The sequence below is a fragment of the Mus musculus genome, chromosome 16 (assembly GCF_000001635.26).
Source record: "Mus musculus strain C57BL/6J chromosome 16, GRCm38.p6 C57BL/6J".
Lineage (NCBI taxonomy): Eukaryota > Metazoa > Chordata > Mammalia > Rodentia > Muridae > Mus > Mus musculus.
In genome coordinates, this window is record NC_000082.6 from 94,431,389 (window position 1) to 94,447,753 (window position 16,365).

The window sequence follows — 16,365 nt, forward strand, 5'->3', positions numbered from 1 at the left end:
TGTTTGAGGGGGTGTCTGTCTAGCATAGTTCTTTTCAAGGCATGGAAAGATTTATGCATTGCCGATGTCTGGCTGGTATGGAGTGCATATAGGAAGACATTGAAACATTGTTTAAAAAAATGGAATTCAATCAGAAACAAAAGTGAAGAATTAGTGGAAAATAATGTTATGTTTTAAAGGGAATTTAATAATGGAACCACTAGAATTATTATAATTGTTAACTCAATGTTAAGTCTTGTTTATGAAATGCACTATATTTTTGATAATGTATTATTTAAACATTTTCACTGAAAATATACGCAGACTATAAATAGAATTATTTCTAAAAGATGTGGTGGTTGGAGATTTTGCTGAAGTAAATACTTTGGCTCCTGTGATTTGGGCTTTGTTGTGTTGCAGGCTTGGATGCCATAGGACCCTTTTTCACTCGGTACGGAGCATCTCTCAAGGAGCTTGATTTCCACGTCGTGACTGTCCTCTGGGATGAGAAGTACGGCCATAAACTGGGCTCTATAGAAGGAAAGCAGCTTGATTACTTCTTTGAGCCAGCATCGGCAATGGAAGCACGCTGTTTAATATGGCTTCTGGAAGAGCACAGGGACAAGTTTCCGGCCTTGCACAGTGCCTTAGACGAGTTCTTTGATATAATGGGTATGTGAAGCAAAGTTAATAGTGTAGTTAGTATGTGACAAGTCAGGAGAAGTCTGTAGCACATCTCAAGATGTAATGACAAAGTAATCCTGTTCTTATTTCTAAGGTTTCGGTTTTCTTGTTGGGGTGGGGGAGGGGAGGGGGAGGGGAGGGAGGGTGGGGGAGGGGAGGGGGTGGGGCGTGGTTGAGTCTTTTGATGATCAGAGGTGAAGAATGAGGAGGACTTGAAAGAAAGGTCCCAGCCTTTGATTCTTTCTCTGAGAGGAAATCTGAGGAATTGGGATGGTCTGGGGGGGGATGCAGATGTGGAAGTGCCTGTGTGGAACTGAGAGAATAGGGTGGGAGGAAATGCCAGAGGTCAGATAGGCCAAGCAGCACCTGGTTAAGTTAGCTTCTCTTGGATTTTCTTCACCTTTGTAATGAACTGATTTGATCTGTGTGATTCTTCCGTGCTAACTGCTTCATTCCCCCCTTTCTCCTAACCTCAGTCTGTGTGCTGTTTGGCCTGTTAAAGGCACAGTAAGAGGTCTGACCTTGTAGCACTGCCATGGATCAGAACGTTTAGTGCAGTTTAAGGAGCTTGCTTCTGTGTGGTTTTAGAAAAGGGTACCCCTTGCAGGATGTGCTGTTTGTCTGGCCAGCATTTGTTGCCTGTTGACTTCAAGCCTAACCTACACGTCCTGCTTTCATAGAGCCTCCCCAGCCCTCCTCAGGCTTCTTCCCAAGGACTTCATTAGTCCTTCAGCTTCATTGCTGCTTTATTTCACTGGGGCATCGTTGAGTTACATGAGTTACAGGGATTTGGGGAGGGTGCAGTAGAACATGGAATCGTCCGTTGGCACTGACTCCTGTGTCACCACCTCCCAGGATGGCACTGAGGATGCTGGCGTGGGTTGACACTGGGTGCTTCTCCATTGACTTCTCCTTTAGTCAGGGATTTAAACTGAATGGTCAGAGCCAGGAGGAGAAAGGGCACAGGCTTGCTGACAGTCCAGAGTGGCTTCATAAGGCTTTACTACGTGATACGAAAGCACAGGGATGGAGTCACCTCACAGAGACTCCTTTTCTTCCTGCAGACAGCCGATGCACTGTACTAAGGAAGCAAGACAGCGATGAAATGCCGGTAAGTCCTTGAATCCTTGGTGGTTTTATGTTAGACAGAGGCGCAGAGGGAAAGCCAGGCTAGGGCTTACTGCTTCACAGGTCACATGCTAGACTGAGACAGAAGCCTTACCATCGGAGGGCCTGGGAATGCGGTGCAGTTGCTGAGGTACCCAGAGTGCACAAAGCCCAGAGTTGCATCCTTGGCAGTGCATAACTGCACAGTGGCACGGGCCTTTATTCCCACCACTCAGGAAGTAGAAACAGGACCAGATATTCAAAATCATCCTCAACTACCTAGTGAGTTCAGTGCCAGGCAAGGCTACGTGAGACCTGTTAATAAACGTTCGTTTTAGGAAAAGAAAAGGAAGAATTCTTGAATCAAGAAAGATGATGTGTTGTTGTCAAAGGAGCCCCTGTTGGTTTAACTGAGAGCTGCAGAGTGGTCTGTGGCTCTTCATGCTCTCCAGGAGGTTAGGAACTCTTCAGTTGACAAGCATGAAGAGAAGCAGGCATGTTTGCCAGCCTGAGGATAATCTGTCCTTGAAACGTGTCTTAAACTTCTCTAGTACATATGTCTTGCCGAGTGTGGAAAAACAGTGAGCAAACCTTGTGAGAAGGTGAATCTCTTCATTTGCTGGTTTTTTTGTGTGATTTTTTTTTCTTTTGTGGGTGGTGAGGTGGGTATGGGGTTCTAGACAGGGTTTCTCTGTGTAGACCAGGCTGGCCTCGAACTCAGAAATCTTCCTGCCTCTGCCTCCCGAGTGCTGGGATTAAAGGCGAGCACCACCACCGCCCGGCTCATTTGTTGTTTTTGTCCAGTGTCTGACCACAAACAGGATGTCTGGTTTACTTATTAGTGAAAGGAGTGTCTGTAAAATACTGTTGTCGTGCACATCAGAATTACCTAAAAGTCGGATTCTTTATCTGAAATAACATAAGCCCTGTAGAAGTCGAGGTTAAAATGTTGGAGCCATTTTACTTGTAACATGAGGTGTCATTAAGCTCTTAGTGGTACTTGTAGGAGTGTGCTCACTGTGTGACTGACTGCTTTTGCTAAACACTATATACTTAATATATGACTAGTCAAGGAGAATGGAAGTGGCCGCTTTTGTTGCAATTTATGATTCTACTATATGAGGATTCACTGATTTTTTTTTTCTTCATCTTTTTAGTTTGGTTGTATCAAGGTAAAAAACAAAGGCAAGAAAAAGAAGCCAAAAGATTCAAAGGTAAGGGTACCTTCTGCAGTGACTCTTGAGTCTCTGTCTTGAGTGTTAGTGAGAAAGAAACTGCTCTGGGAACTTTTGAAGCATCTTGTAAAATGACTTTAAAGATACTGAGTTTCTCCTTTAAGTCTTCATTGCTCTTTATTTTCTAGATTCTTGTGTAGGAACACATGCGAGGCCACATGAGGGGACAGTAGAACAGTAGGCAGGAAGGCTGTGGGTCAGATGGTCGGTCTCTGTCCTGGCTCTTGAGCACCTGTAATAAACAGCCAGGTGTGGCCAGTTCCCTGAAACTTAATCGTCGGCAGTTCCCAGTGCACACACATGTGCCAGGGCACCCACAAAAACCATACAATGTGCACTTTATGGAACTCATGCACATATGGAAAAGAAAGTTAATGACCTGTATATAGCTAGGACACACTTAGTAATTGTATCTCTTAACTGAGTTTTATGAGCAAATATGAAGGTATTTGTTTTTACAGTGTTCAGAACTTCTTTGATTAGTTATTTCTGTTCAGATGTTTATCTAAAATAGTCAAAAGTGATGAATTCCAGCCATCCTAATGACCTCAGGATTGCCAGGGGCTTATCCTTCTTTTCACTGTCACTCCAAGCACGGGTGACAGAAGAGCATTATTTTTAATGGGGAGGGGAGATCTTCATGGCTCTAGCTAGGAGGGAGGATTATGTGGGAGACGGGTAAGAAAGAGTGAGCAAGGGGTACAAGCAAGTGGAAGTTTCCACACAGCTTACTGTTGTGTCTTTGAAAATGAGAGTTTTATTTACATTAAGTTACAGACACATTTACACTTTTGAAATAATTGGAAACTACCAAAGTTTTAATTTCAATCTATTTCTGGCTGTTAAAATTTTTTAATACTGTATTCTTTTTATAAGAAACGGAGTATGCTTTTCAGTGTTGACATTTGGCATTTTTGTGTTTATATAAATTCTCATTAAATCCAGTGGTGGGTTTTTTTCTTCCATGGCATTTTAGAGTAGAATACTGTTATTTTTAAGGTAGACTATTTTTGTCATTTATGCTAGAATTTCATCATTTTTAGGGTAAAATGTCATTCCTATTTTGTTTTCTTTTAACCCAGCCAATGTTAGTGGGATCTGGAGCTGCATCAGTAGCACCGAGCAGTGAGGCTGTCACTCCAGAAGACCATAGGTGAGTATAGCTCATCACTGCCTCGGTGTAATGCAAGCGTTTGCACTAAAACTCAGCCAGTTTACATAGTCTTGTTTACTCCCTTCTCTTCCCTTCCTGGACCAATTACGATAGTCTAACATGAGTCAGTGCTATGACTGTAGGAATTAAAAGCTTAAGAATTCAGTTCAGCCATGTTAAAGTCACAGGAATAGGGGAAGGAGAGACTAGAGTAAAATCATAAGACAGACAAAGTAAAATATGCGACATGGAGGTGTGACAGTGTCACACTGACCCATTTTATATAATTAGTGGGGCTCAGTTTATAAAGTGCTTCCTGCGTGAAGAAGCATGAAGACATTCTTTTAAGTGGTGGGGAATTCTTCTAATCTGAACTAATAAGATCCTGTTTTGGTCTAGTTGGGCTATCCAAGGCAAGATGCTGAAATGAAGCACTTAAAAACTGTGGAAATCTGAGCTGGAGGGATGACTCAGAGGTTAAGAATGCTTGTTTTTGCAGAGGACTTGGATTTGATTCCCAGAAACCAACCATATGGTGGCTCACAGCCATCCATACTCCAGTTGTTACAGATCTGAAGCCCTCTTCTCATTTCTGAGAGCGCTAGGCACACACATGGTGCCATACGTATGCCAGCAAAACATTGATGAACATAAATAAAACTTTAAAAATTAGTTAATTGGAAAACAAGAAACTAGAAATTTATCAAAAACACTATACCCCAAATTAAAATAGCTGGAAAGTAGTGGAGTATTCCTTACAGTTCTGGAGCCTGAGGTCTTGTGTCAGAGAGGCCACATGCTTCCTGGTACATTCATGGATAACACCATCTTACTGTGTTCTCACATGTTGGAAGAGTGAAGTAGCCCCATACATACTTCTCTAAAATTAACACAAGCATAGATTCTATTCTCAAGTGTATATCCTCATGTCCTGACTACCTCCAAGGACCCTCTTTCTAAATCCGTCAGATTGGTGATTAAGTTTCAACATAAGAATTTAGTGCTGGCAGCTGTCACACAAAAACATTTAGATGATAACATAGCCCATACTGAAAGTGATGTGTGTCAGTTTCTATTCTCAGACCTAGACATAGAACTCCTTTATTCATCTGTTCATCTCCAGAGGACAGGTGATGTTTCTGTGTCCGTATGTCCAGATAAGGACACTGAGACACAGTGTGGTGGAGTGACCTGCCTATGATCAAAGCTGGCAAAGAACAGGCCCAGCATTTGAACCATACATTCTTGTTTTGAAGCCCACACTCAAACTGTTTTGTCCTTTTAGAGTGTTAAAATCTAAATCAGAATCTAAATAGACTAGTTCCTGCAAGGAGAAAAGAAAACATACTGAAGGAAGAAGAAAGCACATTCTGGCAAGAATGGAAACAATATAGAAACAGAATGTCAGAACCAGACCAGGCAGATCGCCAAGATCATGCTGGAGATGTGTCCACATCTTCAAGTAGTGCTGCTGTACTCTTCTTTCCTGAACCAAACTTTGCACAGCTTTATTAAAGATGCTTTCATCGACAGTCATTGTGTTCCAGGAAGGACATTACATAACTTTCAAACTCCCTTCTGGAATGGCTTGCCAAAATCCAAAAGCCATTGTAGTGTTACATGAATAAGCTAGACATGGTAGTATTAGCTCTCAGGAGGCTGAGGAAGAAGATGAAGCTAGATTACGCAACATAATGAAGTAAGTTCTAAGCCCATCCTGAGCTACACAGTTAGACGCGCACATACAAAACAGTGCTCATTAGGTGCTCTGAATGAGAAAAACTGGTAGGATTTCTCATGACTCAGGCCTGAAGATGAATGAAAACGGAATTCTAAATCTGAAAATCTAGTCTTAAAGTGAACCACTGCTGTTTTGCTGATGATCGTCTTTTGTTTGTTTGTTTGTTTGTTCTATATTTGACACAGTTTCTCTGTGTAGTGTTGGTTGTCCTGGAACTCCATGTACAACAGACTGGAGGATGTCCATCTTCATGTCTCTGCAAACAACACATTGCCTGACATTCAGGCAAAGTAGTTTTGTGGGGCTAGGTCCCAACAGACTCAGGCTTGAAGGGAGTTTGAGTTCATGCAGATGGTGGAAAGGGGAAAGGCCAAGGAAGCTGCACTAAGGTGGCTACACTTGTCAGTATCCTGTTCTCTCAGAACTGTCACGGAAAGGTGGATTTCCTCCACACCCATCCAGTGTTGGAGACATCTTGTTAGTGACATGTGTTCTTTGCCCATCAAACAGTAGAATTATTGTATTACTAGTATGGCTTTAAGACCTGTTAAAGCTGGCCAGAAGTGGTGGCACGTACCTTCAGTCCCAGTTCTTGGGAGGCAAAGATAGTTTAGAGTTAAAGGATGGTCTGGTCCACAAAGTAAGTTCCAAGACAGCCAGAGCTATGCAGAGAAACCAACTTGAATAACAATAATATATCTATGTAACACATATTTAAAACCCTTGTTAAAGTCAAGTGTTAGCTTATTCCTAAACAGTTTAGGAGGCTGAGGCAGGGTTGCCGAAAATGTGAGGTCAGTCTGGGCTACAGAATAAGATCCTGTCCCAAGAGCAAGAAGATTTTGATGAAAAATGCTTTAGTCTGTAATGACATATACTGTAAGCAAAGCTGTCCACACGTCTTGGCCTCCAGCACCATGGATGCTCTGCAAGGCCTTTTCTGCATTTGTGTTGATTGCTGGTTCCTTTTCCATCAGGGCCTCTCTTCTTCAAAGGGGCCTTTATAGGCTCAGGTTCTAGGCCCTGGAGGACCTGGTAAGGAAAACCTGGCACAGTTCTCTGTGGCTGGTCCTTCCCTTGACTCTGTGCCCTTGAGCATCCTTTGCAGCCTGTCTTGAGCCCAGAGATGGTCAGTGCGGGATGTAGGCCCTGAATTCTCAGAAGTGCTGTTTGGTCTGCATTGGCTCTGCTATCTCCTTTTCTTCATGTGGCTGTTAGGCATGTTTTAAAGAAATGTTTTTATTAATAGCCTTATGTTAGGCTGGAGAGATGGCTCATCGGTTAAGAGCACTGCCTGCTCTTCCAGAGGTCCTGAGTTCAATTCCCAGTAATCACATGGTGGCTTACAACCATCTATAATCAGATCTGATGCCCTCTTCTGGTGTATCTGAAGACAGCTACAGTGTACTCATATACATAAAATAAATCTTTTTTTTTTTTTTAATGTGTCTTACAGTGTTTCTTGACTATAACCGTAGGGTTAAGTTTTATGTAATCTATTTATTGTGCCAGTGTTTTGCCAGCCTGTGTGTCTGGGTACTACTGGTGCCTGTAGCAATCAGAAGAGGCAATCAGATCCCCTGGACCTGGAGTTATGGATGCTTGTAAACTACCATGTAGGTGCTGGGAACTGAATTTCTGTCCTCCGCAACATCAACAAGTACTCTTAACCACTGAACCTTCTCTCCAGCCTGTAAATTTTAGCTTTTCTATATTAAATTCTCTGGTAATAATTTTTTATAGTACGAAACTGAAATTATTAATTTTATTTTGATTACTTAATTTTATTTTATTTACATGTTTTTCTATAGTTTGATATCCCTGTCTCCAGTCTCTTCATGTGCAATATTAAATATTCCTTCCCAAAAGTTTATGTACATATTTGTTTTTAACGCAGCAGGCGCAATTCAGATTCTGCAGGACCATTTGCAGTGCCTGACCACCTTCGGCAAGATGTGGAAGAATTTGAAGCTCTTTATGACCAGCACAGCAGCGAGTATGTTGTCCGAAATAAGAAGCTCTGGGATATTAACCCCAAACAGAAATGTTCGACTCTGTATGAGTAAGTAGCTTAGTGTCCCTATAGCTCACTTGTGAGCCTGCCTGCCAAGCAGACATCAAAGGTGTTTGATTTGTGTCTCTTGTATTTATTAAAATGCATACCATTTCACGCACAATGTCTGGGGAAAATGTTCAGAACTTTTGCCATGTATTTCACAAAGTTTATTGAGGGTTTTTAATTACTAAATTTGGAGTACAGACCATAACTGGTTTGTCGGTTTGAGTTGCTGATACTGGTACTTTGAACCAGGCTTTCAGCTATGGTTTGCGGGTTTTGAGAAAGCATTTCACTGCATAACTGAGCAGGCATTGATCTTGCAGCACTCTTGACTTAGAGTCTAAGGAAATAGGATTTCAAGTGAGGGTTCCTCTCTAAGTCAGTCATAGACTTGTTGTAGTCATGAATTCCAAGTACTTGAATGACAAAGGAAACTGTCACTATTATATGTTGCCCTTGTATTGACGGGTTGTCTGCCATCTCACAGTGGCAGTGACAGGTTATGTAGCTTAGGGCAGTGTTGCCTTTTTTATTAAGAAAAGAATCCCTGTATGCTTTGACAACTTCGGCTCTGATTGTGATAATTCAGCTAGAATGATAGAAAATCCGGAGCGCTGTACCACTGCTTTTGTGTTGGTCATGAAAAAATAGAATGTGCTTTTCTTCAGTAACTTTAGATATAAAGTACCTTAGGATTTAAAATATGAATGTTGTGATGGTTTGTATATGTTTGGCCCAGGGAGTGGCACTATTGGAAGGTGTGGTCTTGTGGGCATGGCCTTTGATACCCTAGTCCTAGTTTCCTGGAAGTCGGTCTTCTGTTAGCATCCTTCAGATGAAGATGTAGATCTCTCAGTTCCTCCTGCCCCATGCCTGCCTGGATACTGCCACGTTACCACCTTGATGATAATGGACCGAACCTCTGAACTTGTATTAGATTAGATGTTGTCCTTATAAGAGTTGCCTTGGTCATGGTATCTGTTCACAGCAGTAAAACCCTAAGACAAATGTGAACTTTAATAGTCAAATATGAGTGATGTGAGTAAGTAATCTGGTGAATAGCTCAGTAAGCTTACAAATACCTGGCTATTTCGAGTTTCACATTAAATAAGTTATAGTGCTTGATTCTTTAAGGAAAGAAATCACAGATTAAAACCTAGTGGAAATTAATGAAAAAGCTAACTTCTGAAAACCCCCTTCATTTACACACTGTATAATCTTTTCTTTATTTTACCTCATTCTGTCATTCCTGAGAGACTAGTCAAACAGTCTTAGTTCTCACTTATCATTCTTTCTTCTTCTTTTTTTGTTTTTGTTTTTGTTTTGTTTGTTTTTCGAGACAGGGTTTCTCTATATAGTCCTGGCTGTCCTGGGACTCACTTTGTAGACCTGGCTGGCCTCGAACTCAGAAATCTGCCTGCCTCTGCCTCCTGAGTGCTGGGATTAAAGGCGTGCGCCACCACACCTGGCGATTCTTTCTTCTTGAATTGAAATATTGATCAGTTTTCTTACAAGAACTCTTGAGTGGCAGTTTAGAAATAGCTACAAAGTTAGACTGATTCTTCTTAAAATATTCTGTAATTTGCTTCAGGCTTCCATAAACCAAAACTTAAGAGGACCACTTTCAGTGGTTCTTAAAGAATTTCTACTACAGCTAGGAAAAAATTAATTGAATTTATAAGGAAAATTAGGCTGATCTATTTTTACCTTTAGGTAGAACTTATATCTTCTTATACTACAAACAAGTTTTAAGAAGACATATCACAAAATGTAGGTCTCTGTGTTTCAGAAGGAGACACACAACAGCTTGAGAAGGCAGTCTCTTGTTGGTCAGTGTGTGGTTGAAAACAAAGACTGAAGTCCCCTATGTCATAGAGAAATACTGAGATAATTACTACAAATTCACCTTTTCTAGACTTTAAATTTTCACCTAAAAAGAGAAAACTGACCTAATTTAATTTAACTGTTCTCTTCAGTTTCTAACATTTTATGATTTTGTTTAGCCAAATTATTCCTAATATAATTTTTCCTAATACAAGTTACCAATTACTCAAGACTTATTAGTCATATAAAACTTTGTAGATTGCAACATAGCAGAAAAGCTGAGGTGATCATTCTAGGATTGCAGTCTGAAAAACGAACCATGGGCAATTACAAAATGCGTTTCCAAGGAGTCCTCCTGGGATGGAGCCATCCTGGGATGGTAGAGTGTAGGCTTTGAAGGCCCCTGCCTGTCCTCCCCTTAGTGCTGGCATCAGCTGCAGTGGCATCCTGAAATCCATCTGCAAACACTGCTGATTAAGAAATGTTGCACATGTGGGGAGCAGATGTTGGTAACTCTGGTGTAATTAGCTTTATCAGTATTACTTTTTATACTGCCATAGGTAGTGTGCTCAGCTCTTAGCCTCTAGCTAAATACAGGAATGTTTGTCTTGTTTTCCATCTAAGACTTTGAAGGGGTCATAATGGGAGATCAGAAAACTTTCAAAATCCACCAGAAATGGATAGCCTGTGTTCTATTGCTCTTAGCTTCTTGTGTATCTCCTAAATGGCCATAGTAACCAACCCTAGACTATGAAACCCTGAGGTATAAAGAAACCCTGTCTTCTCACTTTGGCTACAATTTACACACTTCCTGAGAGTACGTTTCAGGACCCAAGAAACATGAAGTGTGTGTTGTGTCACATTTCAAATAGTAGATTAACGTTCTTCCATAGTGGAGGATGGAACTGTGTCTTTGTTTTTGCTAGGAGCTCTTGAGTTAAATGGTGTCCTCTTTCTGCTCTGAAATGTGAACTGCTGCTTAATAGGACAGGGAATGTAGAGGATCTCTTTAATGACATTTTTTTTTTAAACATTATACAAAATGTTAAACATAGAGCTGGGAATGCAGCTCAGTTGGTAAAAAGTCAGCCTGGTGTGCACGAGGGCCTAGGCCCCGCCTTTAGCTCTCAGTGCAAGTGAAGTTCTGATTGTTGTAGCATTGATTTCAGTCAGCCCTATGTTTCCTCTGGATTGTATTGATGAGAGGGTTTGATATCAGAAGTAAAATACTTGCCTTGGGAGGAAAAATCCAAAACAAGTACTTTCTTGTTGTAACCCAATGTAAATTTATTTTTCCAAGTTATTTCTCTCAGTTGTTGGAAGAGCACGGCCCCTTGGATATGAGTGACAGGATGTTCTCTGAGGAATATGAGTTCTTCCCTGAAGAAACTCGACAGATACTGGAGAAGGCAGGAGGGCTGAAGTCGTTCCTCCTGGGCTGTCCTCGATTTGTTGTGATCGACAACTGCATTGCATTGAAAAAAGTTGCCTCAAGACTCAAGAAAAAAAGAAAGAAGAAAAACATGAAAGCTAAAGTTGAAGACATTTCAAAAACAGGAGAATATTTACGAGTTAAACTACCACTAAATCCAACTGCTAGGGAATTTCAACCAGATGTAAAGTCTGAAGCACTGTCTGAGGATGTGAAGTCCATACCAGGACCTGCCGACTCCTCAACCCTAGCTGCGGAGGATCTGAAGGCCCAGCTGGACTCTGATAGCTCTTCTGGGTCAGCTTCGGAGGACAGCAGACTGGAAGTGGCCTCTCCTGACTCTCCTACACCACTCTGTGAGGATGCTTCTCCTTCCCCCACGCCAGCTCCTGAAGAAGCCAAACCAACATACTGGGCTCAATCACACTTGGTCACAGGATTCTGCACATACCTTCCTTTTCAAGGATTTGGCATCACCCAGCGACCAGCGTACATTAACATGGTACCTAGCCTGTCGCAGTTCACTAGCATTTACACACCTTTGGCCAACATTTCTTCTGAGTATCCAATGCAAAGATCCATGCCAGTGGTGCCATCTTTTGTAGCCAGCAACAGAGCAGATGAAAATGCCGCTGCATACTTTGAGAGTCCTAATCTGAATACTGAGCACGACTCTGGTGACCACATGGCCTCTGAAACACAGATCCTGGAGGATACTTTGGGAGTGTGTGTCAGGTCCCAGGGCAGCGCAGCTGATGCTGATCCAGCTCTGAGTGAGCCTGAGGGAAACAGCGAACACAGTGGGAGCTCTGACAGCCTGTGGGAAGCTTCTCTAGAAAATGTCAGTGGAACAACAGATGCTCCAGCTGCTCCATCGGTTGCCATACAGGTAAGTCTTAAAGAGAAAAGGATATTATTTTTGCAAAAAGTAGTAGTTGGCTTCATAGTGGTTGTAAATACTTTTCCACCTGTAAATACAAACGCCTGTGAAAGCATCACAAGTGTTTGTGTTGTCAGGAGGACATTTGGATGAGGTGAGGCATAGTCTGTGTCCCCTACCACAGTCTATACTGGTAAGAAATATGGAATCAGAGTCAGCACCTGGAGCCAAGGCATCATTTCTATGATTAATAAACAAAAGAGTATAGGAGTGTTGCGGCTACTTTATAGGGAGGTACACATACTCCCAACCACGGTGGCTTCATCACATTGGCTGATGCAGCATTCACAGCCCCTGGTCTGAGCTGATTGCCCCATATAACACTGGACACACTGCACACTCCCCAGAAAATAAAGAGTCTGTGGGAGTGGAGCTCAGTGGGAGAACACTTGCTTAGCATGTACAAAGCTCTGGATTCCAGGCAAGTCGCTGAATAAGTAATGGGGTACATAGGGTAAAGGGGAAGAGTTTGGGCTATGCATGCATGTACATCCAGGTTCTGTGGAACCACGGGAGAAATGAGAGCTGTAAGATAGATAACCAGATGGGGAAAAGTGAGTGGTTTATGTTAGTATTTTCCTAATAAGCATGCAAATACATCAAGGTTCTCTGTAGTTGTCCTTTTGGTATGAATTCATGAAAGTCCTTATTCAGTTTTACTCCCCTTAGGTTTTCTGCTTTCTAGCAAACTTTGAAAAAAAAATGTTAAGACTAGTATGAAATATAAAAAAAATGTTAAAATGTGAAAAAGAAAAAATGTTAAGCACTAATATTAATTTTGGTTATATTCTAAATAGTATTTTCTGAATAAAATTTTTATATAAAAAGTAATTAAATAAAAAGTCCTTAGAAAAATTGTGGGCATGTTTTAAACTATTACACAGTGGGCCTCTTAGTGTGATTGTGGTTGATTGAGTTTTAAGCTGTTGTTTTACTCCATAGGTGTCTAGGAGCATGGTACATCAGGAAGTCAACACTGAGCCGTATGAGCCGTTTGAAACACAGCAGGTGAGTCAAAGAGCACTACATTGTTTGTATACATCAATTTTGTTGCCATATATTTGAATTGGACCCAACTAAGTCTCAAAATGGAATAAGCTTTAGATTATAGACTACAACAAAAACTTTTTTTGTTGAAATTTGAGAAGGGGGCAAAGTTAATTCAAAGGATACTGGCTTTGTGTTAACTTATGTGGTGATCATATATTAATTTATAAATAAGGTTATTTATATGAATGACATCAGAAAATAAAAAGACCTGAGCCACTTTAAGAAAGGTTCAGTTATGAAGTTTGTTAATATACTATAAAGGTTATTTAACCAGCTCTGTAGTTTCAAAATGGTACTAGATAAACTTCATGTACCCTTTTCCTCAAAAATGCTCATAAAATAGGAGTGCCTGTGTCTCAGCATGTTCTCTGACAGTAAAAGTCTTGTCTTGTTTAAAGATAAAACATTACCACTAGTATTTGTTATTATTCTGGAACTATTAACTAATAAAATTTAGGAATGAGAAAGAAAAGGAGAAGGTATAAGTATCATTATTTACAGAAATTAAGGCCAGAATAATTGAAAAGTAATTGTATAGAAGATATATATTTTCCATATACTAAGATGAACTATTAAGAGATAATATTCCATTCTTAGTGGTAAAAATTGATAGCAAGATGCTAAACTGCTATTGAGAGCCTTAATGAAGAGATGACATGCCTGTATACTTGGATAGTATGATAATGAAAAGATTAATTTTTTTCCCCTAGTTTTTTTTCTTACTTCAGGACATCCTTACTACACTTGTGAATCTAAACAGAGTTTAGTAGTTCTCTATTGTAATACAACAAATTACCTCAAAATCTATTGACTTAAAATAGAAAAAAAAAATTTGCTATGTCAATCAATTCCTCTTGGTCAGAAACCCAGGAGCAGGTTAGGAATTCTGGTTTGGTATCACAGGAAGATTTTACAAATCCATAAGAAAAAAAAAGAATTGATGTGAATATGCAATATACAATAAAAGAAGTGTTGGTGGTTTTAGATATTAACAAATGAGTTCCACATACATGGTAGCATGCACATGTAGCTTTCTGGGGAATGCAGTATGGAGTTACCTGTGCTCAAATAGGTATGTGAAGACCAGTTATCAGATACTTAAATATTTACTTTGTTTATATTTGAAACAACCCAAAAGTAGATACAATTTCAGCACCCAGCACCTGTGGCTGAGGTGTGTTGTGGCCATGCATTGTAATGCTGTGCTGTTCTTTAACACTGAAGCAGCTATAGTAGACAAAAGTATGTGACCCATGCTGTCTGAACAAGACCTTCATAGTTACCATAAATTATATTAAAAAGCCATTAAGTTGTTTTCAGTACACCTTACTAGAAATTATAAAAACGAAATTGAAAATCATCTACATTTGTTTCATCTCTGCTAAGTTTTTGTTTGTTTTCTTGAGACAAGGTCTTACTAAATACACTTGGCTAGCCTGGAACTCAGTATGTAGACCAGGCTGGCCTCAGATTCATAGAGAGCCACTTGCCCTTGCCTCCTTAGTGCTAGGATTTAAGGTATACACCACCATGCCCAGCCTCTGGTAATATTTGAAGATACAACTTTACTTGACCATTTACATATAGTTATACTATATCTTTTAAAAGATGGGAGTCTTGTTTTAATGCATCTGAAATTTGCACTCTTCTGTTTGTACCTGTTAAAGAACTATATCATGTTTGCATTTCTTTACAATAGTAGGTGAAAATTTCTTTGATCTCTGAATTGTTGAACACCTAGACTGTGTGCTATGCTGTGGCCATTCGTAGTGCTGTGCTGTGGCCATTCGCAGTGCTTTGATAAGGTGCATCATTTCAGTTAATTGATTCCCTGCCCTTTTGGTTGCAAAGTGCTTAGGTGCTAGGGGGAGGGGCCGGGGCAAAGAGGTTGTTTAAGATGGGCCAGGTTTGTGCCTGTGGGGTTGCTTTCTGCAACATGACTGCCACAGCAGAAGTGCGTTCTCTGAACGTGGAGGTTTCCTGTACCCCACAGTACTTTCTTCAGACATACCATGTGATTCCACAGTTCTAGCAGAAAGAGCTTTTGAAAAAGCCTTCCATAAAGTGGCATTTATTGTTTATCAACACTTCATAGTATAATATCACATCTTCTTTTTCTGATTGTTTTGATTTCAAGATAATCCATAGTAGATAACAGAAAGCAGTTCATTAGGTCATAATTTAATTTGGCTTTTTAAATTACCAACAAGTTGGTTGACATTTGGTAATGTCAACGCTAATCTGTTCAACTTGTCTCTTTTTTTTTATTATTATACCTAAGTACACTATAACTGATTTCAGACACACCATAAGAGGGCATCAGATCTCATTACATTTGGTTGTTACTGGGATTTGAACTCAGGACCTTTGGAAGAGCAGTCAGTGCTCTTACCTGCTGAGCCATGTCGCCAGCCCCCTTGTCTTTAAAATATATGTATAAACAACCTTTAAAACCTAACAATAGCCCCTAATGTTAATTATAGAAATTAACATTCAAATTAAACTTTGATCTGTCATTATGCTCCTAAGAAACAAACTCTCAGAACTAATTAATGTATAGATTGGAAAGTTAAATCACAAGCTGGCTCTGGGGTCATGCGAGGGGGAGCTAGTCCCGCTCCTCAGTGGCTGCAGCAGTCAGGAGAGCAGACCCTTCCTCTCACCTGCGCGGGCAGCGCGATGGAGAGCTAACAGAGCAGTGCTGGAGAGCTTGACCTGGTGGTGTGGGCGTGGGAGAGTGGGCAGGTTGACTAGCTCATCAGCTGCCACCCAGGCCCAGATCCAGAGCTTTCAGTTGGCTCACCTGAACATCTTCCCCTGTATGCAGTGCTGGAGTAGATGAAGCAGCCAGTCCTGCAGATCCAAAGGTGCAGGATCTCCATGACATAGGGCAGCCACAGGGTAACAGAGGAGTCCTGGTGATACTGTAATGGAAACCAGAGGCCTTGAAGCAGACCAGTGACTCGTTGTAATGAACATTTGCAAGTGAAGCAGTCTGGACAAGAGGGTGCACTGTGACACGCTGTGATACCCTGCAGTTTCCAGGGTAATCCTTCCAAGAGATCTTTTTTTTTTTCTTTTATGGGAGAAGTTGCAATGGTAGAGGGTGGGTACGAAGGGACAGGAAGATGAGTGGGATGGGTGTGCATGAGGTGAGAGTC

The 16,365-nt window shown here is 40.9% G+C and overlaps 1 protein-coding gene across 37 annotated transcripts in view; it reads left to right on the plus strand.

The window, feature by feature from the left end:
• Ttc3 (tetratricopeptide repeat domain 3) overlaps nt 1-16,365 on the plus strand; it is a 98,598-nt gene that overhangs the window by 60,764 nt on the left and 21,469 nt on the right. For 28 of the 37 annotated variants that reach the window (XM_006522997.4, XM_006522995.4, XM_006523000.4 and 25 more), the window contains 7 exons: nt 400-651; nt 1,728-1,774; nt 2,928-2,984; nt 4,088-4,158; nt 7,797-7,961; nt 11,083-12,103; nt 13,097-13,162. In XM_006522997.4, the coding sequence (XP_006523060.1) occupies nt 400-651; nt 1,728-1,774; nt 2,928-2,984; nt 4,088-4,158; nt 7,797-7,961; nt 11,083-12,103; nt 13,097-13,162 (1,679 nt within the window). The remainder of the gene's footprint in view (nt 1-399; nt 652-1,727; nt 1,775-2,927; nt 2,985-4,087; nt 4,159-7,796; nt 7,962-11,082; nt 12,104-13,096; nt 13,163-16,365) is intronic. The other 9 variants (XM_030249055.1, XM_030249047.1, XM_006522988.3 and 6 more) reach the window with 1 other exon arrangement.